General features: G+C 39.9%; 1 protein-coding gene across 6 annotated transcripts; it reads right to left on the bottom strand.

The window, feature by feature from the left end:
* Window positions 1–344: 344 nt before the first annotated feature.
* On the bottom strand, window positions 345–26,395 carry pisd (phosphatidylserine decarboxylase). Of its 6 annotated transcripts, none has more exons than XM_060862748.1 (8): window positions 26,268–26,395; window positions 24,180–24,250; window positions 22,697–22,851; window positions 6,341–6,577; window positions 5,675–5,813; window positions 5,431–5,580; window positions 4,263–4,423; window positions 345–3,191 (listed from the first exon to the last, which is right to left on the bottom strand). In XM_060862748.1, exons 1-8 carry the CDS (start codon window positions 26,327–26,329, stop codon window positions 2,961–2,963), a joined length of 1,206 nt encoding a protein of 401 aa, XP_060718731.1. In that variant the 5' UTR covers window positions 26,330–26,395; the 3' UTR covers window positions 345–2,960. The 6 variants fall into 6 exon arrangements, with proteins under 6 accessions (XP_060718731.1, XP_060718732.1, XP_060718728.1 ...); XM_060862749.1 differs by lacking the exon at window positions 26,268–26,395 and adding an exon at window positions 8,057–8,222; XM_060862745.1 differs by lacking the exons at window positions 22,697–22,851; window positions 24,180–24,250; window positions 26,268–26,395 and adding exons at window positions 8,057–8,222; window positions 12,109–12,560; window positions 17,592–17,882.
* Between the last annotated feature and the right edge of the window lie 744 nt (window positions 26,396–27,139).

Genomic DNA, 27,139 nt, shown 5'->3' with positions numbered 1-27,139 from the left:
GCCATTTTGTACTGATTTAGATAATTAACTAGTGCTTCTCCTTTATTATGACTGATATATATCCAGTGCGAAATAGATTTTTTTAAGGCACATTATTCTGTAATATGCTGAACATCCAAGTTCACATGTTAGCAGAATAAACGTATAAATCCTGATTAGATTTCAAACTGAATGAATAAACACTAATATACTGAATTTTTAGTAAATGTTTTATTTATTTTTACATTTTAAAAACAATTGCAACATTTAACATTTGCAATTTTTTTAATAAAAAAACAAACAAACAAAAAAAGTCCAAATCAGAAAAACAGACTCCAGAATTCTCTTTTACAAATTTGCCAAAATTCTTTTTACCAAGGACGTTTTACAGTTTCGTCTACGCTGTAGTTAAATCTATGCAGTGTTGGAGTTCAAGTATTTTACAGACAAATTGGCATGCAGTACAGTAGTGCAATACTGTGTAAATCTGCCACTCTAACACTGGAATAAACAAGTATTAAACAGATATTAAACATATTAAACATGTAATAAACCCATCACCTTGGCAGAAGAGATGAAACATCTGGGACCAATTTTTTTCTTATGAATTTGAAATTCATTACTAGTCGATATTATTATTATTATTATTATATGATAATATTAGCGTACTAAAGGGGGAACTGAAGTAAAGGCGCTTCAGGTCTAGCGCCGTGTTCACACCAGCAGCGACACGTAAAATGAAGTCGGTTATTTTCGACATTTAACATTTAACACATTATTTTCTACTTTTTTTTTTTTTTGACATTTAAAAGCGAGATTTTCTTAATACTATACAAGTGCTGTAAAGCTTCAGATCTAGACGACTGGCTCGAACGATTCCTCAGAAGCAGCGTAACCAAGCGTTGTGGAAATCATTCGTTTGCAGTTAAAACTGGTGATTTCTGATGCGACAGGATAAAATTCAGCAAATGAAGCAATTCGTCTGCACCAAATCTTAGTGTTGGAAAGTTTTTTTTCTTTTCCTCACATGGCGGTTTTTTATCTTCTTCGGCAGCTCTTGAGACGGCTGGTGAAACTTTCTGCAGCTACAAGCTTAAGTGTTCCATTTCCCCACATTTTAAGTGCGTTAGACAGCAGAGATTTACAACAAGATATTATACACAAACGGTATTTAGGGTTAAAATGACTAGTTTTCAATTCAATTCAATTTTATTAAATGGACATCGTTTCAAAGCAGCTATACAGAACATAAGACGCACGGAGAATTACGGCATGTCTATTACATGTTCATCTGATTTGTTTATTGTTACAATAACAATTACAATAATAACGACCGACACTTTTTAAATTGATGTATAGTTACGCTTTATGTAGTGGAACATCTGGGAAACATTTTATCGCAGCTACAGACTGATTTAGAACAGGAAAGTAGAAAGTTTTGTAGACATTTATATTAGATAGTTTTTACGAATACGGATTCGTACGGCTACCAGGGAAACCATGGCAACGGAGTCAGAAATCGCTGCCGGTGTGAACAGAGTAAAACATGAGCTAAACATGTGGCAGTGAGGATTGTGGAATTCTCCATCATTAACAAGAGACTCGAGCGTTCATTTAAGAAAAGTTAAGAAAAACAGGTTCTGTTTGAAACAAACAGCTTTTCAAACCTTTCTTTCTAGGATTCTACGTGTCGCCCGTACGAGCTCATGAACGTTTTGGCTGCTTGATTTTTCAGTGAAGGAGATAAAGCAGGAATTCATGTGCAAACTAAATCGATCCTATTTTTCAGCGAAGCAGGTTAGCGACCTAAAACGTCTCTCAAACAAGCGGACACCTTTTTCACGGCGGATTTTTGTGAGGAACGAGTATAGAGAAATATTTTCCAAGGAGAATTACAGCAGCAAAAAGTTCCAAGAATTACAATTTTTGACCAAACGACACTGTATACGTTTTAAATCGATGTATAGTTACGCTTTACTGTATGTAGTGGAAAATAGTGAAATTGCAGATTGAATCGCAGCTACAGAAAGATTTAGAAAAAGAGCTTATCGAGTTAGCAGGAAAGGAGAAAGTACAAAACTGCTGCCGCGTTCGAAATCTTGTCACTTGTGACAAATAATATAACGTATTATCCGACTAAAATAGTTTGCTATAACTACAACATAATGTTAGATTTGTTGTCAGGTCTGCTAAATGCTGTAAATGTTGTCAGGTTGATGATGTGATATGGAAAAAAAAAAAAGAATAATAACTGTATTTCTGTTCTTCTCTGATTTTTTTCATCCACTTGCTCTCTGTTCCACAAGGTGTACGTTTGTCTGAGAGGTTCGTGCCGTTTCATTTCCAGAGCTCAGCACGGCACGTTTACTTAACTGTCCTTTTATCAATGTCTAAACTAAAAAGCTAATAGCAGGTTATTGCAGGTTATTTTAGTTTTATACACGGAATAAGAGCTTTACTGTGGAGCACAAAAAAAAAAAAAAAATTCATGAAAAGAAAAAAATCCAAAGAGCCAAAGTGTACATAGTCCAGATGTGTATATAAATCTTTATCTGTGCTACAAACCCCTGAAAAATCCATCCACCCCAAAACAAATGATAAAAGGCAATATGGCAAAAAAAAAATAAAAAATAAAAATTAAAAAATAAAAATAATTTCACAAATTACAACAGAAATAAAAACATCTGAAGCATAAAAAAAAAAAAGTTCTACTAAACCAACTCTTAAAACAAACACTTTGATGGTCTAAGCTTAGCATGTTAAGAGAGAACTTTTAATAATAATAATTAAAAAAAATTCATTATAAACACCTCTGAAGTAAACGTGACTATCTAATCACAATAATGCAACGGTGGTGCCGTGACTCCGTCCACATCGTCGAGTACGAGTTGTTCCTTCTTGTGCGCTGTGTGTTAGTTTGTGGAACACTCTGGAAAGTCTGCACATTTTGGATCAGAGTGTCCCTGCACCGTGCACCGCTCTCATGTCTGCATCGTCCCCAGAGGTTCTCCGAAACGGATCTTTTGGCCTGCTGTGAGGTTAAAAGTGAAGTCTTGTGGAGCTTCAAAAAGCAGAACGATGGTGGAGCCCAGGTTGAACTCGCCCAGGTGCTCACCTTTGCGCAGACTCACGCCCTCCTGGTTGTTGTTAGACACGTAACTAAAGTCGTTGTAGGAGCCTTTACTATAACGAGGGTTGTTGGTACGCAGCTCCTACAGAGGGAAGAGATGGATTTGGTTAATGCTACGCAGAGAACCTTTGCTTTTTTAACATTAAATATGCATATTGTACATGTTTACTTTTCAACGCAAGTATTTCCATATTTAAATAGTTTCTTACGTAACTTACGTACATAACTTTTAACTTATTTAATGTAATCAGTCAGACTTACTAAATTATTTTTATTCCAAAAACTGCACACTCATTTGGAGAATGTTATGATTATTTATTTATTTGTTTTGTTTATTTATTTGTTATTTTATCTATATTATTATTATTATTATTATTAATTGGTATTACCATTTTTTAATAATACATTCTAATAAACCACATTTATGATTAATGCTATACGTACTCAGTTCACCATTTTATAATTTCTTTTTTTTTATTTGGGGAATGGCAAAAGTTAATAATGCACTCTTTCAACGATTCCTTTTTGTTTGTTTATTCATTCGCAAAAAAAATAAATAAATAAAACGGCAAGATTCTTTTTTTTTTTTTTTTTACACTAAGAAAAATACACAGACTGGTATGAAGAAGTGAGAAGAGCACTTGGGGCTGATCTCTTTGTAGAAAAATCATTCAGCCTATCAGAGGCAGTCATGTCAAGTGAGGACACACCCCCTGACACGCCCTCTAGAACCAACATGAGCAGTGAATTAATACTTGGACGCAATGAAGGTGAACGAAGTCAATTATTCACTCTGTTATCCTTTCGGTCTCTGATTGAATTTGGAGGAGAAACTAGAACCCACGGTCCAATAAATCACAGTACAAATTACCAGTAGTGTTATGGATTGAAGCAGAAATCATAAATGCAGGTGTCTTTAAGGGCGTTTCTGTCAAGAGACCTTGTGATATAATATAATGATCAACTTTAACAAATTTCACTGTCGAATTATTGACAGATCAGATTTCACCCTTCACATCTGATCCATTACAGAGGATGAGTAAATGTTGTAAAACACCAGTCTGTTAATAACAGCATGTCAGCAGTACAGCTTACACAGAGAGCTACACAGGGCACCGAAACAACGAGACAGAGAAGAGAAGTGAATTCTAACCTTGTCAAAGTAGATCCGGATGGATCCGACGTTGGTGGCTCCGACAGCAGTTAGTGAAAAGAAGCCGTGTCTCCATTCTCCGCTTAACACCACGCGCTCGTTATGACAGAAGAGCTCTTTAATCCAGCGCGCGATGCCTGGGTTCACCGACATCAGAGAGCCTTCAAAATACAACCACACATTTATTTTCTTCTCAAAGTAGCGAGATTGAGTGATTCATACGTCTGAGGAGATGCATGAAAGTGAGGTTCAGAGAAGAAGAAGCAGAGGAGTGAAAACAGATAAGACTTGTTACAGATGAACTACTTAAGTGATCTTTAAAATGATCCATGAACAGAAATTAATTCTGGAAGTGAGAAAGAAAATAACGAATGAACGTGTACTTTTTTTATTTAATAAAATGAATTCACAATATATTAACTAATGTATCTACATTCATCGAATGGCAAAATGTTTATCTTTATTAAAACAGGGCATTGATGTTTCACTTAAGTGTAGATTTTTAATGAGCTCTGCTAATCTGCATGCATGTGCAGCAAATGTAAGAGATGCCAGAATCTACTATCTGGACATATTCTGAATTGCAAATATTCAATTGGGATTCTAGTGTTTCCCATTAATAGCAATTGGAATAATTAGAAATACAAGTTTTCCAAGATAATGTAGATGCTCAGCATTCCAGATATTGCAAATAGCCAATAATCCACCTAGCAAGGGTTAGAGGTGAGAGGAGAACCGGGAGGAGAACCAGGAGGAGAACCGGAAGGAGAACATAATTTGACCGAAAGTATACTCTTTTCCACCTTTCTTTGCCAGAACTAAGTTTATTTAAAACACACACACACACACACACACACACACACACACTGATAATTACACTCACTCTGATACACCAGCACCACCTACAGGTAGTCTGATTAACTAACAGCACTGTAACTCAGTGAACACACTAGAACAGTGTCTGTACAACAGGAGAGCACATATCAGGGTTTGGATGTACCATTCAGCTCCTAACCAACAGGCCACGTGATTATGTTTCTACCCCTGTGACCCATAACCCATTATAAAGTACTGTATAGAATTTATAAATCAAATTCTATGGTGTCCGTTCTGAATTGTGTTAAAAGTTCAGCCATCACGGTATTATAGAGGAAGGTTTGAGCCTCACCTGGAAAATGGCGTCTGTTCACAACTCTCCAATCAGCGGGTGAGTGGAAGCAATGATAATCTCCCGGTGCCAGATAGACCACGCAGTGGTACAGCTCATTCCCCTCCTTCGTCACCAGCAGGTTTTGGAAATTGCTGTCGTCATCCTCATCTAAACACCGCACACCCAAAAACACAGATATCAGAACCGACGTAAACAGCTCAAACAATAAACGGCAAATCACGAACTTAAAAAAGTGACGCACCCTTGTTGATAGCTAAGCTCTCGGTCCATGTGCATGGACCAAGAAAGGTCTCCAGAGAGTAGGTGACCCCCTTCACCTGCTCCACCTCGCAGTTCTTCACACGGCCAAAGTGAAGGATTTTCCCATCAGCTGGACTGATCTGAGGACGCAGAGCATAACTAATGAGGAATGACTAATATCATTATGAAGAAACAATATAGGAGAAGAGTTAAAGTTTGTATCTTGGACCTGTCAAACAACACTTTTAATCAGAGACACATAATGACCTTAACAGTGTTCATGTTTAGTACAATCAAAGGCTTCGCCACGCTTAATGCAGAGACGTCCGCGGTTTTGCATCGGTACAAGACTATGTTACAGGCGTTTTTTGAATGAATGACAGAATATAAGAAAGAAAAGCACTTTTTAAAGTTTTTCTTGAAATCTTGAAAGAGAAATCCAAGTGATATTTGAGAAAAAAAAAACAAAACAAAAAAAAAATCCAAAACCATAGGCCACTGATTTTCTCCAGCTGCAACGTACGTACGGTGAGTCACCTCTGGTTTGTTCACAATTACGTTACGTTGTTTGTACAAGCCAACACATGCTTTAAGACGCGCTTTCAACCTGAAGTTCTAATAGTGACCTTCACATTTTTTATACAAACACGCTCAGACGTGAACTTACCACGCAGTGCGAGTCGCACACAGGTCGGGCCTGTGGTTTGAGCTTGCGTCTGAAGAACTCGCCCAGGTTCCTGTAATGCTGCAGGTCCTCCACAGCTGCCTCCTTCATGTTCACACCAAATGTCCATATGTACAAACTATAAATGGGTTTCCGTAACCAGATGGGAAGGTCGACCTGGTTAAGACGACCCCAGGCCCTGGAGAGCAGCCGTGTTGGTATGGTCTTGTATATGGTTACCTAAATCAGGAGGCAGACGGTTACTTGAATAGGCTTAACTCTTAACTCATTAACTCAAGTGATGACTAATCAAAAGCATGAGACTGTAATAACAACCTGTACTGTACCAACACTGGTGCTACTGCATTTGAAAAAAAATAAACCTGTGTTTATATTATAAAGTATTTATCAATGTAGATAAACTAAATGACTTTTTGTTAGGGTTTAAGGCAACACGAGCAAATTTCTATTTTGGAATTTGAAAGCTAACCACCATAAAGATGTTAGTTAGGGTTCATGCTTAAAATTTTTTAAAAGTACTACATTAGTGAACAATATGGGACAAAGCCACTGGCGAAGTAAAGGACGGTAGAAGGTCAAAGTGTTTAAGTGGATTACGATAGTCAGCTTCAGCTCTAGTGGGCAGAAAGGACATTGGAATTTTACTGCGTTCTTCTGGAGGTGAAAATTATTGATGCAATTTTATGGACTTTCTTTGCTTTGTTTTTATCCAGGATTCATGCGGAAAAGAAAATCCTAGTCAAGTAGTTTGTCTGTATCTTTTACCGACTGTACAGTATATCTATTTATTGTTATTAAGGTAAAAGTACAAAGACAGACAAAAACAGAGAGACAGAAAGATAAACAAATACAGACAAACAGAGATGGAGCGAAAGACAAAGATAGGATTAGATGGTGACGACGATATACAGAAATGCAGATGGACAGATACAGACAGAATGTGGAGAGAGAGAGAGAGAGAGAGAGAGAGAGAGCGTGAATGATAAATGGTGACAGACAGACAGCATGGGCAGAGAGTGAGAGAGTGAGAGAGAGATGGTGACTGACACACAAACAGAATTTGTTAAATAAACAGAGACAGACAGACAGATAGACAGGCAAATAAATAAACAGAACACAGCTTTAATTCAGAAAAAAAATGAACAAGAAATGGCTTCAGTTCACCAGATCACAGCGGCAAATATAAGCAGCTGCATTTCATCAAACACTCTGATACTACACTGACAGTGTGTGCTTAAAAAAATGTCACGCTACGTTAAAGCAACAGCTTCAAGTTCAAATGAAATATCAGTAAATAAATAATCATTGATCTGGAAAAACGTATCTGAGGCTGGGCCTGACTGGGAATTCTTTCAGAGAGTGAACAATACTGTGAAAGCGGCCATGGCACACTGGTGAGAAGTTGGACAAAGCTTTCCTCAGTTCAGGGAATCTCAGCAGGACAGAGAGCCTTTTCACTCCGGCCTGGAGGGAGTGAATACGCAAGCAGCCATCTGCACTACAAGCTCTCGCCCTCAATGCACCCTTTGAACTGTTTAAAAGATTTCTATTAGTGATGGCTATAATGTTGAACATTAAAGCCGCAAAAAAGAATTTTATGGGGGTCTCTGGATACTGATTTCATACACAGCTCATCACACACACACAAACACACAGGTATGGGTTATTTTAGCCTTAAAGCCCTTCCGCTAGACTTACTCTGCTTGTCGGCCGCCAGCCCACCTTGGCGAAGGGCTTGAGTACAGCGAATGGAAGTATGTAGTGGAGGAAGGAGAGTGGCCATGAGCGGAGTCGGGCAGTGGGCCGGGACATACAGCTCAGCTGTCCGAGGCGCCGCCGCAATGCCAACTGCGGGAACTGCAACCTGTGCGACATGCATGATGAAGCCAGTAAGGCTCAGAGCGCAAACAGTACAGTACTACATTACTACACTAAGACCTCAGCAAGTATGATGAACTTAAGAAGAGTTATTCATGCAGCAGCTATTTAATCAGGCTAAACAGAATATTCAAAAATATACATCTACATCAATATCTATATGGGTAAATATATAGATATATAAACAGTATTACATGCTGCATATTATTCATAAAATCAACTAGAAGTATTAATTACTTATATTAATATATTATATATTATAGTACTTATATTATATATTAAGTAATTTATTGCAAAAATGAGAAAACAATAAAGGGCCTACATGATAACCTTGAGGGACACCATGTTGCACATTTCATATAGTAAAGCGAATCGCAAAAAAGTAACTTAAAAATAGTCTTTTAAGCAAAGCCTAAACTTCTCGTGGCATTAAAAAAATTATCATCATGTTTGTGTTCTAGAGGTATAGAGTTACCAAAAATAACTAAGCTATCCACAAACTGAGGCAAAGAGTAGGTCTCTGACCACTTCCGGTAAGCTTTTGTTAAAAACAAACAAACAAACAAAAAAAAAGCTTTACTCCTGCTTGGAAAAAAACAAACCATGATGTGTAACATCTCTAAAATCACATAAAGATGTGAACGGCACGAGAAACTTTTGTTTGTTTTTCTTTTTTTAAAATGGTTAGTCAAGCACAAGCATTTAGTCTAGATATACGCCTCTTGACACCACAGGAAACTCGGAAAGGAAGAATTCCCCACAAACGCATTGCTTCACTTTCGATTCCACTGCAGTCTCCAATCAGCTATGAAATGTTTAATATAGACCACAATGTTTAATGGGCAGCTATGGAATATCCTATGAAACAGACATTGCTGCTGTCTAAATATTTGCATTTCATATTTAAAAAAAGAAAATCTTCAACACAGTGAATTTAAAAGTGTTGTCACGATGTCGATCCAAAAAACAAATAAACGCGAGATCCTTGAAAATGGACCAGTCCTATTCACATTTGGAAACATTGTGACCTTGTAAACCGTTAGCACAGCTGTATGTTACCTCAGCTTTAGTAGCTGACTGTCTGGTATGTTGAAGCATGTAAGCGATGACGGTCTGCAGCACCAGAAAACTGATGTGCGCGTGTATCTTGGACAGGGATAAGGTATGAAACGTGATTTGTTTGCGAGCCCATAGAGATTGAGGGCATGTTAGTGGACAAAAACAAGATTACCTTCAGTATGTCAGTGAGCTGGGGATTTTTGGAACTGAAAGTGATGAGTGAGCAGTACCGGGGTCGTCTGGGACTACACTGAGGAAGCTAACTATAGGTGCTAATACACTGTCTATTCTAATCAGGATGAGACCATAAGTAATCTCTGAATAGATAGATAGAGAGAGAGAGAGAGAGAGAGAGAGAGAGAGAGAGAGAGAGAGAGAGAGAGAGAGAGAGAGAAAGAAATCCTCAGCATTGCACTGACTTGGGCTTCTGACAATTTTTGTTTGTCCAAAAAAAAATTACATGAAAAAAATGAAAGGATAGACCTATAGGGTTTTGTATCAAAAATCAACACTACTAAATTACGCACAAAAGTAAATAAATAAATATTTCTGTTTGATCAGAATGTACGAGAAGGAAGAGTCTATTAACTCCGACACCACATTTTGCTTAGCTGTGCTCAGATGACAACTGAATGCCAATACTATATTTAAACAGAGCACAATACAATTAAAGAAAAGTATATGATAAAACAACACTGGACCTAAAGCAGAGCCTTGTGGGATGTCATATCCTGCATATATAGACTTTGAGGCTAAGAGGTTGTGGATCAGAAATGTTCAAGATAAAGAAATGAACATTGGAGCATAAAGGATGGGAAGAGATTTACTGCATTTGTTCAATTTTAAAAAACAAATACAAGACTGACAGCATCACAGTATTAGAATTTTTATCCTTTTTTCTGTTTTTATGCTGAAAAGTCTCTAATGCATGACATTTTTCTCAAGCAGCAGTGCAACCGATTCACTCCATCATGCTGAACAATTGGTATGTTGCAAAACAGAAAAAAACAAGACGTTTATCTAAAAATACAACAACTCAACCCTCTCTATAACAGACATTTTTTCACCTCTCAATGAACCGTTGCGAGATCTTTCACTAAGCTTCTGTGTTTTTAAACGATTTGAGGTTCTCTCCAGACATTTAATTTAAATTAAATCAGCACTCCAGGTTCACATGCTATTTTATCAGCTTTGTAGGATGGAGTGTATGGAGTCCTTTTAGATATCATTCAGCTCTACATTGCAGTTATGAGAAGAGAAGCAAGAAATTTAAACCGGAATTTACAGACCACAAGATCCTGCTACAATTTATGTATCTGAAACGTCAGGATGTGACCGGAAAGAATTTCCTTTGGGAATTTTTAATAATAGTTATTAAACATAAAAATAAAAACCCCACCCACTTTGAACAATCATCACTCATGACACTACAAAACGACAAATCCTAAGTATCCACAGTATTCATAAGTATCATTTGACTCTGTAACTGACATGAGCAACTGGCCTTCCCCACCTTGACCTTTAACCAAGCCTCTTGATAAGGTTGTTCTCACATATACAACATTTCATCAAGTACTACTACAGAGCTGACACTAAAGCTTGAATGAGCTCGATTGATTTTCCACGCAGCGTTACCCGACGCCGGTTGATTCTTCCTGAGGATATCGATTCGTATCGTAGAGTTGTTGCCATCCGTGTAACATGATCTCAATAGAGGTACAAAGCGGCACGAATTCTTCCAATTTATTTACCACAACAGCAGTAAACATGATTAACAGATTATCTCGAAGGATAAAATTTGTTTTTTGTTAAACACCACAAATGTCAATCTTGCATAAAAAAAAAACACCCGATATTTTTTAGCTTGTGTAATAGGTGATATTATTGTATCAACGATTGTATGTTTATTTCTGCAAAGAGTGTACTGTTGCTTTAAAACTGCACTGCAGAGGTTATCAGTGGCCATTTTTAAACTGTACTCGATCTTGTTTTTCCAATATTACATAACCTCACTGACTACTGGAGGTAAATAAATGCAGTCCTGGCATCCTCATATCCCCTCGAATATTAATTCATGACGGGCTCTTCATGAGTACGTTTCTAAAGGTTTAATTCGATACGGCAGGTTTAAGGCTTTTGTGCACTACCCCCATCCAGCCTGTCTGGCACAGCTGAGCACACTGTTATGAAGAGCACTGCAGCTTACTTGCTATTCACGCCACAGAATAAAACGCAAAGAGAGTCGTAAGGCCCGGGTTAGGGCTCTGAATTCGACGGCAATCGGAACAAAGAAAAACAAAGATACATGGTGTCTCTCGAGAGAATGTTTCTCTCTGACTGTGTGTCTGCATGACTGAGCAGCTCGTTATGAGGAACAGGTCATGGCTAAGGCATGGATGAAGGCTGATAAAGTATGTTAGCTTACATGCATTGTTCACACAGGCTTCCTGGCAAGAACTTAATAGTATTAGTGCCCAATTAGGCCAAATGCAGGAAGGAGAGAGGGAGGACTGTATTAGAGTCAAAAACAAACACACACGCAGACACTTTCTCTCTCTCACTCCCTCACTTCACTGTGTGTCATTGTTTTATCCCATTAAATCCCACCTGCTTTGTCTTTTTTGTTTCTCTTTGTTGTCAATCATCCATTATTCCAAATTCATCCATTCAACCTCTAAATACAAAAACCTTCATCCATCAACACCAAAGCCGAATTTCAGTCACATGCATGCGCGCGCACACACAAACACGCAGGCAGGCAGGCCCGTGCTCTAGTCCATCATCACACTCTCTCCATCCGACTCCTGTGGTACCTGAAACGGCTCTGATGGCTGATCTGAACGACCCCCGGAGCACCGGGGCCTTTGGCATCAGCGTTTCTATTGCCGACCGCAGACCCCCCTGACGCTCCTGCTAAGGAGGAGGAGCCGAGTGGTCGGAGGCGCCGGGCATCAACCCTGACTCTGTGGAGATTGTAGCAAGAGGACGGCCTGTGCAAAGCCCTGCAACATCTCACCATTTCCCTACTGCGCTCCGCCGCTGCTGCTGCTGCTGCTTCAGGCTCGGCTGACACATGATCACGGTAGACAGATGTACACCGCACGATGCGTCGTCGGTCCTTCTGCTCTCTTTGCTTCTGCCGGTGCTTTTCTCAAGCTCAAAGCCCAGCCCTCTGAGCCGGTCACCGGTCGAGCTGTGTGGCTGTGATTGGCCGGCTGAGCGCTAGAGCCGCCTCCTGTGGTGTTAAGCTCCTGAACTGATGCTGCTGGGAGAATGGTGGTTTAGAAAATGGGGGTGGGGTGAGTGGTGTTTTTTTTTTTTCGTTTTGTTTTTTTCCTACTATAGAATGACAATACGATCAACCATGTGCTCTTACTGGCCCCTGAACTCCCTCACCCCTGTTCTGATCAAGTGCACTGTTGCTTAAAATCTCAAGCTAAAATCCGGAAGTCATTGTCTTTAGCTGTTGCATAATTACACACAAATCTCTAATTCACACACAATCATCTCTGCATAATCACATTAAAATGCTCATATATAGTGCTGCAGGATCTGTACAGCTGAGTGCAAAAATTTGTACACCCCAATGATGTTTAAACAATCAAGAGGAAAATATGCCTCCATGTTACTATTCATTGTACACAACATTGTACACAACAAAATATGTAACAGCTATTACTGCTCTCTATATTAAATACTGCTGTTACCATATGATATACTGCTAATTCAAATCTGTGTTAAATAGCAAGATGATGTAAAGAACAAAAACAAACAAAAAAATAAGTAAAACTCACACACAGTCCGACACACAGACACACACACAGTCCGACACACACAGTCCGACACACACAGTCCGACACACAGACACACACACAGTCTGACACACAGACACACACACAGTCCGACACACACAGACACACACACAGTCCGACACACAGACACACACACAGTCCGACACACACAGACACACACACAGTCCGACACACACAGTCCGACACACACACACACAGTCCGACACACACACACACACAGTCCGACACACACACACACACAGTCCGACACACACACACACACACAGTCCGACACACAGACACACACACAGTCCGACACACACAGACACACACACAGTCCGACACACACAGACACACACACAGTCCGACACACACACAAACACAGTCCGACACACACACACACACACACACACAGTCCGACACACACACAGTCCGACACACACACAGTCCGACACACACAGACACACACACAGTCCGACACCCAGACACACACACAGTCCGACACACACAGACACACACACACACACAGTCCGACACACACACAGTCCGACACCCAGACACACACACAGTCCGACACACACACACACACACAGTCCGACACACACACAGTCCGACACACACACAGTCCGACACACACACAGTCCGACACACACACAGTCCGACACACACACAGTCCGACACACACACAGTCCGACACACACACAGTCCGACACACACACAGTCCGACACACACACAGTCCGACACACACACAGTCCGACACACACACACACACACACACACAGTCCGACACACACACACACACACACACACACACACAGTCCGACACACACACAGTCCGACACACACACACACACAGTCCGACACACACACACACACAGTCCGACACACACACACACACAGTCCGACACACACACACACACAGTCCGACACACACACACACACAGTCCGACACACACACACACACAGTCCGACACACACACACACACAGTCCGACACACACACACACAGTCCGACACACACACACACAGTCCGACACACACACAGTCCGACACACACACACACACACACACACACAGTCCGACACACACACACACACACAGTCCGACACACACACACACACACAGTCCGACACACACACAGTCCGACACACACACACACACACACAGTCCGACACACACACACACACACACACAGTCCGACACACACACACACACACAGTCCGACACACACACACACACACAGTCCGACACACACACACACACACACAGTCCGACACACACACACACACACACAGTCCGACACACACACACACACACACAGTCCGACACACAGACACACACACAGTCCGACACACACAGACACACACACAGTCCGACACACACAGACACACACACAGTCCGACACACACAGACACACACACAGTCCGACACACACAGTCCGACACACACACACACAGTCCGACACACACACACACAGTCCGACACACACACACACACAGTCCGACACACACACACACACAGTCCGACACACAGACACACAGTCCGACACACAGACACACACACAGTCCGACACACACAGACACACACACACACACAGTCCGACACACACACAGTCCGACACACACACACACACAGTCCGACACACACACAGTCCGACACACACACAGTCCGACACACACACAGTCCGACACACACACAGTCCGACACACACACACACAGTCCGACACACACACACACAGTCCGACACACACACACACAGTCCGACACACACACACACACACACACACACACACAGTCCGACACACACACACACACACACACAGTCCGACACACACACACACACAGTCCGACACACACACACACAGTCCGACACACACACACACACAGTCCGACACACACACACACAGTCCGACACACACACACACAGTCCGACACACACACACACAGTCCGACACACACACACACAGTCCGACACACACACACACAGTCCGACACACACACACACACAGTCCGACACACACACACACACACAGTCCGACACACACACACACACACAGTCCGACACACACACACACACAGTCCGACACACACACACACACAGTCCGACACACACACACACACACAGTCCGACACACACACACACACAGTCCGACACACACACACACACAGTCCGACACACACACACACACACAGTCCGACACACACACACACACACAGTCCGACACACACACACACACACACAGTCCGACACACACACACACACACAGTCCGACACACACACACACACACAGTCCGACACACACACACACACACAGTCCGACACACACACACACACAGTCCGACACACACACACACACACAGTCCGACACACACACACACACACAGTCCGACACACACACACACACACAGTCCGACACACACACACACACAGTCCGACACACACACACACACACAGTCCGACACACACACACACACAGTCCGACACACACACACACACACAGTCCGACACACACACACACACAGTCCGACACACACACACACACAGTCCGACACACACACACACACACAGTCCGACACACACACACAGTCCGACACACACACACAGTCCGACACACACACACAGTCCGACACACACACACAGTCCGACACACACACACAGTCCGACACACACACACAGTCCGACACACACACACAGTCCGACACACACACACAGTCCGACACACACACACAGTCCGACACACACACACACACAGTCCGACACACACACACACAGTCCGACACACACACACACACACAGTCCGACACACACACACACAAACACACACACACAGTCCGACACACACACACAGTCCGACACACACACACACACACACACAGTCCGACACACACAGACACACACACAGTCCGACACACACAGTCCGACACACACAGACACACACACAGTCCGACACCCAGACACACACACAGTCCGACACACACAGACACACACACAGTCCGACACACACACAAACACAGTCCGACACACACACAGTCCGACACACACAGACACACTCACAGTCCGACACACACACAAACACAGTCCGACACACACACAGACACACACACAGACACACACACACAGTCCGACACACACACACAGTCCGACACACACACACAGTCCGACACACACACACAGTCCGACACACACACACAGTCCGACACACACACAGTCCGACACACACACACACACAGTCCGACACACACACACACAGTCCGACACACACACACACAGTCCGACACACACACACACAGTCCGACACACACACACACACACACACAGTCCGACACACACACACACACACAGTCCGACACACACACACACATAGTCCGACACACACACACACACAGTCCGACACACACACACACACAGTCCGACACACACACACACACAGTCCGACACACACACACACACAGTCCGACACACACACACACACAGTCCGACACACACACACACACAGTCCGACACACACACACACACAGTCCGACACACACACACACACAGTCCGACACACACACACACACACAGTCCGACACACACACACACACACAGTCCGACACACACACACACACACAGTCCGACACACACACACACACACAGTCCGACACACACACACACACACAGTCCGACACACACACACACACAGTCCGACACACACACACACACAGTCCGACACACACACACACACAGTCCGACACACACACACACACAGTCCGACACACACACACACACACAGTCCGACACACACACACACACAGTCCGACAGACACACACACACACACACACACACACACAGTCCGACACACACACACACACACACACAGTCAGACACACACACACACAGTCAGACACACACACACACAGTCAGACACACACACACAGTCAGACACACACACACAGTCAGACACACACACACAGTCAGACACACACACACACACACACACACAGTCAGACACACACACACACAAAGTGTCAACTGAGTCCATCAGTTACTAGTCTGCTGAGCTGGTGAGTTTAACTGAATTGGTTCAGTACTAAATGGTCATTTTTATGACGAAAGAGACTAGGAACATTCTACATAAATATTTTCAAATGTTTGAAAATAATGAACCAGATTTAACCCAAATCAGTAAAACATAAGAAATCGAGACATCATCGTACGATAGAAAACGTGGGTAGTCACTTCCTTCTAGTACAAAAACACACTTAACAGCTTCAGCCTTTTAACTAACCATGTAACTCACATCTCATTCAAATAAACAATATATAATAATTTATATCTTTTCAGTCAAGAGCACACGATCACCTCGAACTACAGTTTGATTCATTTCCATCTTATACAATTTCTCCTAAACAGATATTATCACCACCTACATACATGTATTTTGCATCACAAGACAAATATTAAGATAAAAAGTGTTTTTGTTATAGATCTGCTTCTGAAAATGAAAGTCTAAAACTTACTTACTTTCACCAGCAATCTTTTGACAAGGGAAGAAAAGTGAGTTACGGGAAGTCTGTCTCTCTCTTCCTGTCTGCTCATGAGAGGAGGAAACTAAACACGAGTCAATGTGAGTCATCTGAACTCTGAACAGCTGCGAAAGCCCCTTTAAATAGCTCTAACATTACATCATCACCCTGCATCATCACCCTGGCCAATAAGTGAAGGGTCTCACTTCCTGTTTAGCCTCGGTTATGAAGTGATCAGAGTGGTTTTAGGATCGACATTTATTTATTGCGCTCAATCGCAGGAGGGATGTTTGAGAGAACACGTTTGCACCCCCGGTGGGGAAAAAAGGTAAACACAACCAATCATTTTATTCAGTGTTGGATAACTTTAGGACCTCTGAACAAGATCTTTTTAGCTGGACAATACTTTCAGTTATGTGACGAAACATAAAAATCCTCAAATATCGTATTATATTTCTATTTAAAAAAAAGAAAAGAAAAAAAAAAAGTTGCTCATAATATTTTTGTCAATTTTTATTTTTTCGTACCCCGTTGACTGTCTCACGATAACCAGGACGAACGTGTCTTGTTTTGTTTAAAGTCATTATAACTAAGATCGTAGGAATTTATTACACTGTAGATTAACTGTCGTAACTTGACGTTTGTGTTTGGCTACAAGCAACAGTAAAAATAAATAAATAAATAAAAACAAAAACATTATGAAATGACACTAAAACAAATAAAACTAAATGAATATTTAATTCCAAGTTAAAAAAAATAATTCTTCACAAACAGTTCCTTCCCGTGTCATGTTGTGCTAGTCCCACACCTCAAAACAGCAGCACTTCACTGCTTCTATATGCTCTTATCTTATTTTATTAGCAAACTGTCCATGGTGACAAAACAAAGTGACAGTCAACATGGAGGGACGATGTCTATGTCATGTAATTGATGCAAAATAAAACAGATAAGGCATGACTCACGAGTCTAAGAGATAACACACCGAACGGCTTTCCACAAACAAAACCGGCCAATCAGCTCGGCGCCGTGTCACTCCACTCTCGGCTCATTTCTGCATCACCGGCTTACAGATCGACGTTTAAATCCAGATATCTGTTTATCTCTTTTGTTCAAACTTTTAATCCTTTCTTTTAATATTAATTTCATGTTTAATACATAATCTGTGTATTTTTTTTGTATGATTGTGTATATAGTCAAATCAAGAAATCCTTTCAACCAGGTATAGCTGTTGCAATACACAGTGAAATGAGACAACGTTTCTCCAGAATCGTGGTGTTACATAAAGCAAAGACAGAGCTAAGGACTTAGTAAGTTAGTCCTAGATACATAAGGTGCATCTGTATGACCTGGTGCAAACAGTGCAGGACAAAAAATTACAAAACAATACACAAAAGACAATAAAACAGACACAGCGCCGATCAGTGTAAATACTGTATTGTTCAACAATATTGTATGCAGTAATACTATAATGAACACAGATTCATAGCAGCAGGTCCCTGAGGTAATGTAAAGAATTGTGCAAAACAACAAATGACTGAAATTTTAGACAGCATGTGCAAAGAACAAAAAGTGTGCAAAAACATATAGTTTATTCCATTAATTCTAAACAAGTTTGTTTGGACGATTAAAGGTTAAACAGACCATCGTTTATTTCTTTAAAAATACGTAGATGTGAATCAGCTCCAAACTACTCGAATGTCTCAATATACTACTCGAATCTGATAGTATCCTTATTTTACTTGACTATTTTTGTTAAACGATCCTAAACTGACTTCCAGATCCAAAATGGCAGACAGCGACAGTTAAAGCACGTCTCAGGAGTTCCTATCTAAAATTTCTACATATAAATAAGGTTTAATCAAGTTTAAAATAAAATCTCAGTGTAATAAAACTTCAGCTAAAAATGGTTCATGATTTGTAATAAAACTTCAGCTAAGACATTGGTGTTTTTTTCTTTGATAAATCGTTTAAAATTGGAGCTAAATTGCATAATTACAGTATTTGTAAAAAACATGTTTTAAAAAGGAAAAACCTTTAAATATATAAATTTAATGAATAAATTCTCACACTGCAAGTTTTATTTATTTATTTATTTATTTTTTTACCCTTTTACTAAATCTCTCATTAAATTTTACTTCAGGTACTTTTGAAATATAAACAAAAATCAAACTCAAATTAATGTAAATTAAAACCAGTTAAAAATCCAGATACATTTATACAAATTTATCCGCCAAAAGATTATTATATGTTAAAGCTGGGAAAGATGAACTTCATAGTAAGTGGGCCAAAGGTGAACATGTTGACCTTCCAGCCACAAGAACACTATAAATCAATGAGGTAGATTTTGGCAAGAAAATATATAAAAATAACTGATGTTACTCCAGTCAAGTAACTCATTTTCATACCAATACTTTAACCTGATATCCTGATTTGACGTCACAGAGAAACGATTGTCTCGTGTTACTAAGCGGCTTTTAAGAAACGACGTTCGAGGCCGACGTTGAGGGATTAAAAAAAATGGCTGTTTTAACAAATATTGTAGAGATTACTGGACAGACTGAATGCATGTTGATTAGAGGTAACCATTTAACAGTCAGTGAAATCAGAAGCTGTTGAATTAAGATCACGAGGCCACGGTGACCTTCCTGCAAGGTCGATAAGCCACAAATAACTGTTTATTTACAGCGCGCCCTAGACAACAGTATAACAGGCCAAACAGACAGGGACAAGTGGTTGCATCAGAAGTGGTTTTAAAGAACAAACCTGTTCTTTACTAAGGCTTCACACACACACACACACACACACACACACACCTCAGAAAACAGTGAAGCAGGATTTCATTTGTTTTCATACAATCAGCCATCACATGTAGTCCTGAGAATAATCACATCACCTGCAAAATGTTCAATACAATATCGATTCGGTTAATCTTGAATTTTTGTATCTTATTACATCTTTGCATAAAAGCGCTATACAAATAAATCTAAATTTAACCGAATTATTCGTACATCATCATCAATACATCATCGGTCCCAAAAACACGCAACAGATTAGATAAAGTCTATTTCTGTATCAACTGTATAAAAACGCAACCATTTCTGCTTATTAAATGTTTTCATTGCTTGTAAATTTTTAAACGAAAATAACTAACAGCGCTCTTAAATTCCCGCATCTGATTGGTCGGCAAAAGATTTCATTTTCTTAACTGTAGCTTCGGCTCAAAAGCAAATCACATCTACATTAACACGTTTCTTGGTCTAATACGTTATTTTTCTGTAGTAGCAATGGCACGTCACCCTGATAACGTAGTCAGAGGTAACGTTTTAAATTTTCCATCAGTGGAAAAACTTCGGTATAGACGACTTTCTCTCTAACAATATTATTTATGTCATTCATGTTATGAACTGCAAGAAAAGCTAACAAAACTAAAACAAGCTTGCTTTGCATACATTCCACAACATGAAGACTTCGAACCTTCATTGAGAAGAAGCCAACCATGCGAGGATCCTGATGCATCTAGAGATGTACCAGCTCCAGTTGGACTCATGCTTCATGAAGTATTCAGACATTCTAAGAGGAGATACCGACTCCATGTGGTCTTTGAGGACAACAACCTCTGCATCAACACACAATTGTCACAACGTATATTTATAAATCACACAATCCAGTGTCACGCTAATGAGGATGAGGTTCCCTTTTGAGTCTGGTTCCTCTCAAGGTTTCTTCCTCTTCCATCCTAGGGAGTTTTTCCTAGCCACAGTCGCCTCAGATTTGATAATTGGGGATAAATTCAAACATGTTTAAATCTAAGTCTAATATTAATCTTGAACATTTGTATAATATTAATCTTTGTATAATAAACTTTTTGTATTAAATTCAAATGTATTTGTATAGCACTTTTAACAGTGGACATTGTCTCAAAGCAGCTTTACAGAACATAAACATAAAAAAAGTTAACAAAGATTTATAAAATACAAAAATTCTGGATTAATATTAGATATATTTAAATATGTATTTATCCCCAACAAGCAAGTCTGAGGTGATTCACATGACTGTGGGGAGGAAAATCTCCCTTAGATGGTAAAGGAAGGAACCTTGAGAGGAAGCAGACTCAAAGGGGAACCTCATCGTCATATGGGTGACGCCGGATGGTGTGATTATAAACATACAGTCTGATAAATGTTGTATTGATGAGGAGATCGTTGTCCTTAAAGACATATGTTGATGTAGTTGGCGTCTCCTCATTCATAGTATGTCAGAATATTTCATGAATTGGAGCTGGTAAATCTCTAGATGTCTCAGGATCATCACATGTTTGGCATTATCTCAGTGAAGGTCTCACTGGCAGCTGAATTTTGGACTAACTGTAGCCTATTTATTAAAGATGCAGGACAACCACATAGTAATGCATTACAATAGTCCAGTCTAGAGGTCACGATTGCATGAACTACCTTCTCAGCATCAGATAAAATAGGATGTTTCTCATGTTCTGTGAAGTTGCTTTGAGACAATGTCCATTGTTAACTCTCAACTCGGTGGCGTATTATGATTGGAAAATAATCACACCACGCCATTGTTAAGTTCCTATAACAGCACACTGTTTTAATTCTTATGTAAAGATCGTTTGTTTTATGGCTTCAACTTATATTTATTATTTTATTTTCTGCCTTATCGCTCACTCCGTTTTGCTTTCTTGGTTCTCTGCCACCAATATACAACAGGCATGAAGTATAAAATGACAAAAATATTCTGATTCATAAGCCTACCACACATGCCAGTGGAATCCCAGGCCAAGACAACTTCACACTCGCAGACAAATATTATAAGGTAAAATGGCATATTCGATAAATAACCATAAAAATCCATGACAAACATTCTCACACATTCACACACGGAATCTGAGCATTGTATCCAGAGACACGGTTGGAAATTTAATGTTTAACGATCAAACAATGCTCTACAGCACCGCACACTCTGTCAGTGGAGAAATCAGACGGCTTCTTATTCTGATTCATATAAGAATCTCCACCAGAGCACTGAGAGTAAGACTTGTTCCACACAACGTGCCCAAAACCGCAGCTGAAAACTACACAAAAGTCTCACCTGTATCTCACTTGCAACGCGTGGAGGAACCTCAATGCCGAGCTTCTCCAGCTCCCGGTCTTTATAGCGTTCATACCGATTGTAGCCAAAGTAGCCACTTCCGGTGGCTATTAAGAGAGGAATTGCCCTCACACGTGCTTGAAGACCTGGGGAGCCTGAATAAAACATAGATTGTGTGTCAGTTCAGAGGTATAACATGATCATTATTTGTCACATGGTATGAGATGATTCCAAAAAGTAGAAAGCGATTATAAGATGCTAATTGTCAAACAATAGCAATTCTTCAAAATACGTCAGATGTAATAAGGATATATTTTCATTTCATTTAAATGCTTCCTCAATACTATATATGTAATTTTTCTTGGTAGTTTCACTTCCATCCCATGCCATCTTCTGATTGGAGATTAGCTTCAAAAAACCGTGTGATTTTAATCAATCAAACAAACAATAAATTCTGACCAGAGATTTGTTATAGTGTAAATCTGATTGCGAAGAAACTAATTCAGCCCTCCTGTGATTTTTGCCTGTTTTCACTTAAAAAAAATATTGAAATGTTTTTATCTTTCTCTCAATAATATTATCTACAAACTTTGTTAACAATGTTTAAAAAAAAGGCATTAGACGTCACTGATATGTGCTTTTAGTGTTGTGTAATTTATAAATAATAAAAATTGACCAAAGTTTTTATATTGAAAAAAAGCTCCATTTGGTTCTGGTACTGTTTATTAATAACTATAAAAACATTAAATGTGTCTATTTTATGGTATAATCTGAAATGTTCTACATAAACGTATGTTTTTTCAGGAAATTAGTTGGCTGGCTATGCTGTGGTAAACGTTCAAATATTTGCTAACTAACAAACAGCTAGCAATCATCTCCAGCTAGCTGGCTAGGCTAAATGATTGTGGCATGATTTCATCTCATTTAAAAAAATCTCATTTATTTCCTTGTCTTAGCAAGAATCTTGGGCAGGGAATAATAGTGTTTTGGGTAGCAAAAATATAATTTTCATAATGAATAAAAAAAAAAAAAACTGTGGAAAATTTTAAAACATTGTTAAACATCTCATCCATCTTAGCCCAGCTCACTACAGTATGTTTGCTATAGCTAGCAAAGTGTGTAGGCTAATTACAACCATTTCATCCTGTTTGACCTGCTTGTAAAACTATTTTACACTCCAAAAGCTAGATGTGTAGTTGTGGACATCTGTTGAAAAACCAAAAGATATTTTACCTCACAAAGGATTTGTATATATATTGTAAATATAGCTAAAGCAGTAGTAGCATGTACATGAACCTGTGCCACTGATGTATATTGAAGAAAAGGGGAAGAAATAAAGGAGAAAATCCAAATTATACTGCCACACTTTGTCCGTCTTAAGACAACAGCTGTCATTTCCCATTCGTACAGCATTCATAAGAGTAGAAAGAGCAGCATGTGCGCAATCCATTCATTGTGCCATGATAAAAACATTAATGCTCACCTTTTGAATGTCCACACAGGTGTACCTGTTGACTCCATCTGATTCTCTGAGCACTTAGGAGGAGCACAGAACTGCACATAGGACACAATAAAACCCGTTTAACAGGCTTTGTGTAATGCACAATCAAACAATATTAATCTTCAAGTACTCAAACGGGTAAAGGATCGGTATTTATGTAGCAATTAGCAGAAACTTTAGTCACGACAGAGCTTTCAATTCTCATTATTCAGAAAGTGATAGTTAATTTACTGTCACAGCAGCTGTTTATATTATATTAACATGCTTTTTATATTACGTCACACTTCTGTAGGGACTTCTAGTATCACAGACACTCCATATAAACAAGCTTAAATAATTAATCGAGTTAACACGGTGAAGTTTTTTTTTTACGTTTAACATTTTTTACGTTTAACACTGTTTCTATCTTAATCTGTTATAACGTGGACTAACTTATTTCATGGATACTCAGCAATGCTAAACGTAATCAGAGACAGCGTAAAGAAGTATGACGTGTTCTGTAGGTAATAAAACTGCAGGATAAATCATACGGAAAATAATCAACGTGTTACTGAGTGGTAACAGTAACTCTGCATCATCACACAAGTTATTCCTTTTAGAACATTGACATTGTTGTAAAAATTGGCAAACAAATCTTAAATACAAACGTAATAATATTTATAAAAATATTTATTGAGATAAAATTTTGCAATAGTGGTTTGATATTCGGCTACACAATTCAATTCAGTTCAAGTTTATTTGTATAGAACAAAAGGTTATTATAAAGAATAATATAAAGATTAATATAATACAAAATTCAAGATTAATATTAGATGTATTTATTTCACAATGTGTTTGTATTTATCCTCAATGAGCAAGTCTGAGGTGATTCAGGTGACTGTGGGGAGTAAAAACTCACTTAGATGGTAAAGGAAGAAACCTTGAGAGGAACCAGACTCAAAGGGGAACCTCATCCTCATATGGGTGACACCGGAGGGTGTGATTATAAATATACAGTCTGATAAATGTTGTATTGATGCAAAAGATCACATGGAGTTCACATCTCCTCTTTAGTATCGCAGAGACCAACTGGAGCTGGTAGATCTCTAGATGTCTCAGGATAAGGTATATGGCCAAAAGTCTGTGTCCAGCTGAACCTCACACTCATTGCTTTTTGGACATTAGATATTTCCATCCTTTTGCTGTTATAATAAGCTCCAATCTTCTAGCAAGGATTTTCACTCTATGTTGGAAACCTGGCTGTGAGGGTTTGTGTTCATTCAGCTACAGTAAGATGTTGGATGAGGAGGTCTGGGTATGTCCAGAATAGCCCTGATCTAAATGTCCCATGGATTGTCTCATCACCTCACATGGTGGAACACTGATCTAAATGTCCCATGGATTGTCTCATCACCTCACATGGTGGAGCCCTGATCTAAATGTCCCATGGATTGTCTCATCACCTCACATGGTGGAGCCCTGATCTAAATGTCCCATGGATTGTCTCATCACCTCACATGGTGGACCACTGATCTAAATGTCCCATGGATTGTCTCATCACCTCACATGGTGGAGCCCTGATCTAAATGTCCCATGGATTGTCTCATCACCTCACATGGTGGAGCCCTGATCTAAATGTCCCATGGATTGTCTCATCACCTCACATGGTGGAGCCCTGATCTAAATGTCCCATGGATTGTCTCATCAACTCAAATGGTGGAACACTGATCTAAATGTCCCATGGATTGTCTCATCACCTCACATGGTGGAACACTGATCTAAATGTCCCATGGATTGTCTCATTACCTCACAGGGTAGAGCCCTGATCTAAATGTCCCATGGATTGTCTCATTACCTCACAGGGTAGAGCCCTGATCTAAATGTCCCATGGATTGTCTCATTACCTCACAGGGTAGAGCCCTGATCCAAATGTCCCATGGAATGTCTCATCTATTTCGTCATATCACTTTATAACCTTTTAAAACATGTTATGACTTTCAGTCTACTCCATGTCCTAAATAATAGATTAATAAACTAAAAGGATACCAATAGTATAAACCAATACAATTTGCCCTGACATTAATTACTCACCCAGTTGTTTTTGCTTTGCTCGGCACACTGAAGAAACGCACCTTGCACAAGGACGCTGCCATTTTTCTCTCGCACCCACGAGAACCACCAGAACGTCTGCACAGATTCACCGATCTATATATAATAACTTCGACGAAGTCTTACTCCACTATTATTTGTAAATCGCTCAACGTGCATCGGCGCACCTAATAAACGACAGCAACATCGATTCACAACAGAACTAGCGCCACCTGCTGTACGGGAGTATAGACATTTTCTTATGTAACACCATCTAGAGTTGAAAATAAGGTATAGACATCTGATCTAACTGCTGATGGGCTTCATTATTACTGTAGTTGTTGAGGACAAGAAGTGCACTGAAAACATCGTTGAATAATTAGATTCTAAGTTATCGAATCTTAAAAAGAGGATCCAAGGCTCCATATTTACATGGAGTCATATATATTTGCTTCAAATGGCATTAGTCAGTAAGATCATTTACATTTACAGCATTTAGCAGATGCCCTTATCCAGAGCGACTTACATTTTTGTCTCATTTTTATACAACTGAAGGTTAAGGGCCTTGCTCAGGGGCCCAACAGTGGCAGCTTGGTGGACGTAGGAATCAAACTCACAACCTTTCAGTTGGTAGTCCAAAACCTTAACCACTAGGCTACCATATCCTTATCTCTATCTATCTATCCATCCATCTATCTATCTATCTATCTATCTATCTATCTATCTATCTATCTACCTACCTACCTACCTATCTACCTACGTATGTAGAAACACATGTGAAGGTACACTTCACTGTTATTCCCCAATAAGTAAATATTTTTTTACAGGTGAATAACATACAAAACTACATACGACTGGTTCCACCATCTCTCAGG

Source organism: Tachysurus vachellii, chromosome 26 (assembly GCF_030014155.1).
Source record: "Tachysurus vachellii isolate PV-2020 chromosome 26, HZAU_Pvac_v1, whole genome shotgun sequence".
NCBI classification, from domain to species: domain Eukaryota; kingdom Metazoa; phylum Chordata; class Actinopteri; order Siluriformes; family Bagridae; genus Tachysurus; species Tachysurus vachellii.
Note: the sequence above shows the minus strand (reverse complement) of the source record. Positions and strands in the feature narration are given on the sequence as shown.

Coding starts and splice junctions, on each gene's coding strand:
- pisd (XM_060862745.1), bottom strand. CDS start 12,314: ATGGTGAGATGTTGCAGGGCTTTGCACAGGCCGTCCTCTTGCTACAAT. Junction 8,223..12,108: donor AGCCATCAGAGCCGTTTCAG/GTACCACAGGAG, acceptor CATGTCGCACAG/GTTGCAGTTCCCGCAGTTGG. Junction 4,424..5,430: donor GAACAGACGCCATTTTCCAG/GTGAGGCTCAAA, acceptor TGTATTTTGAAG/GCTCTCTGATGTCGGTGAAC.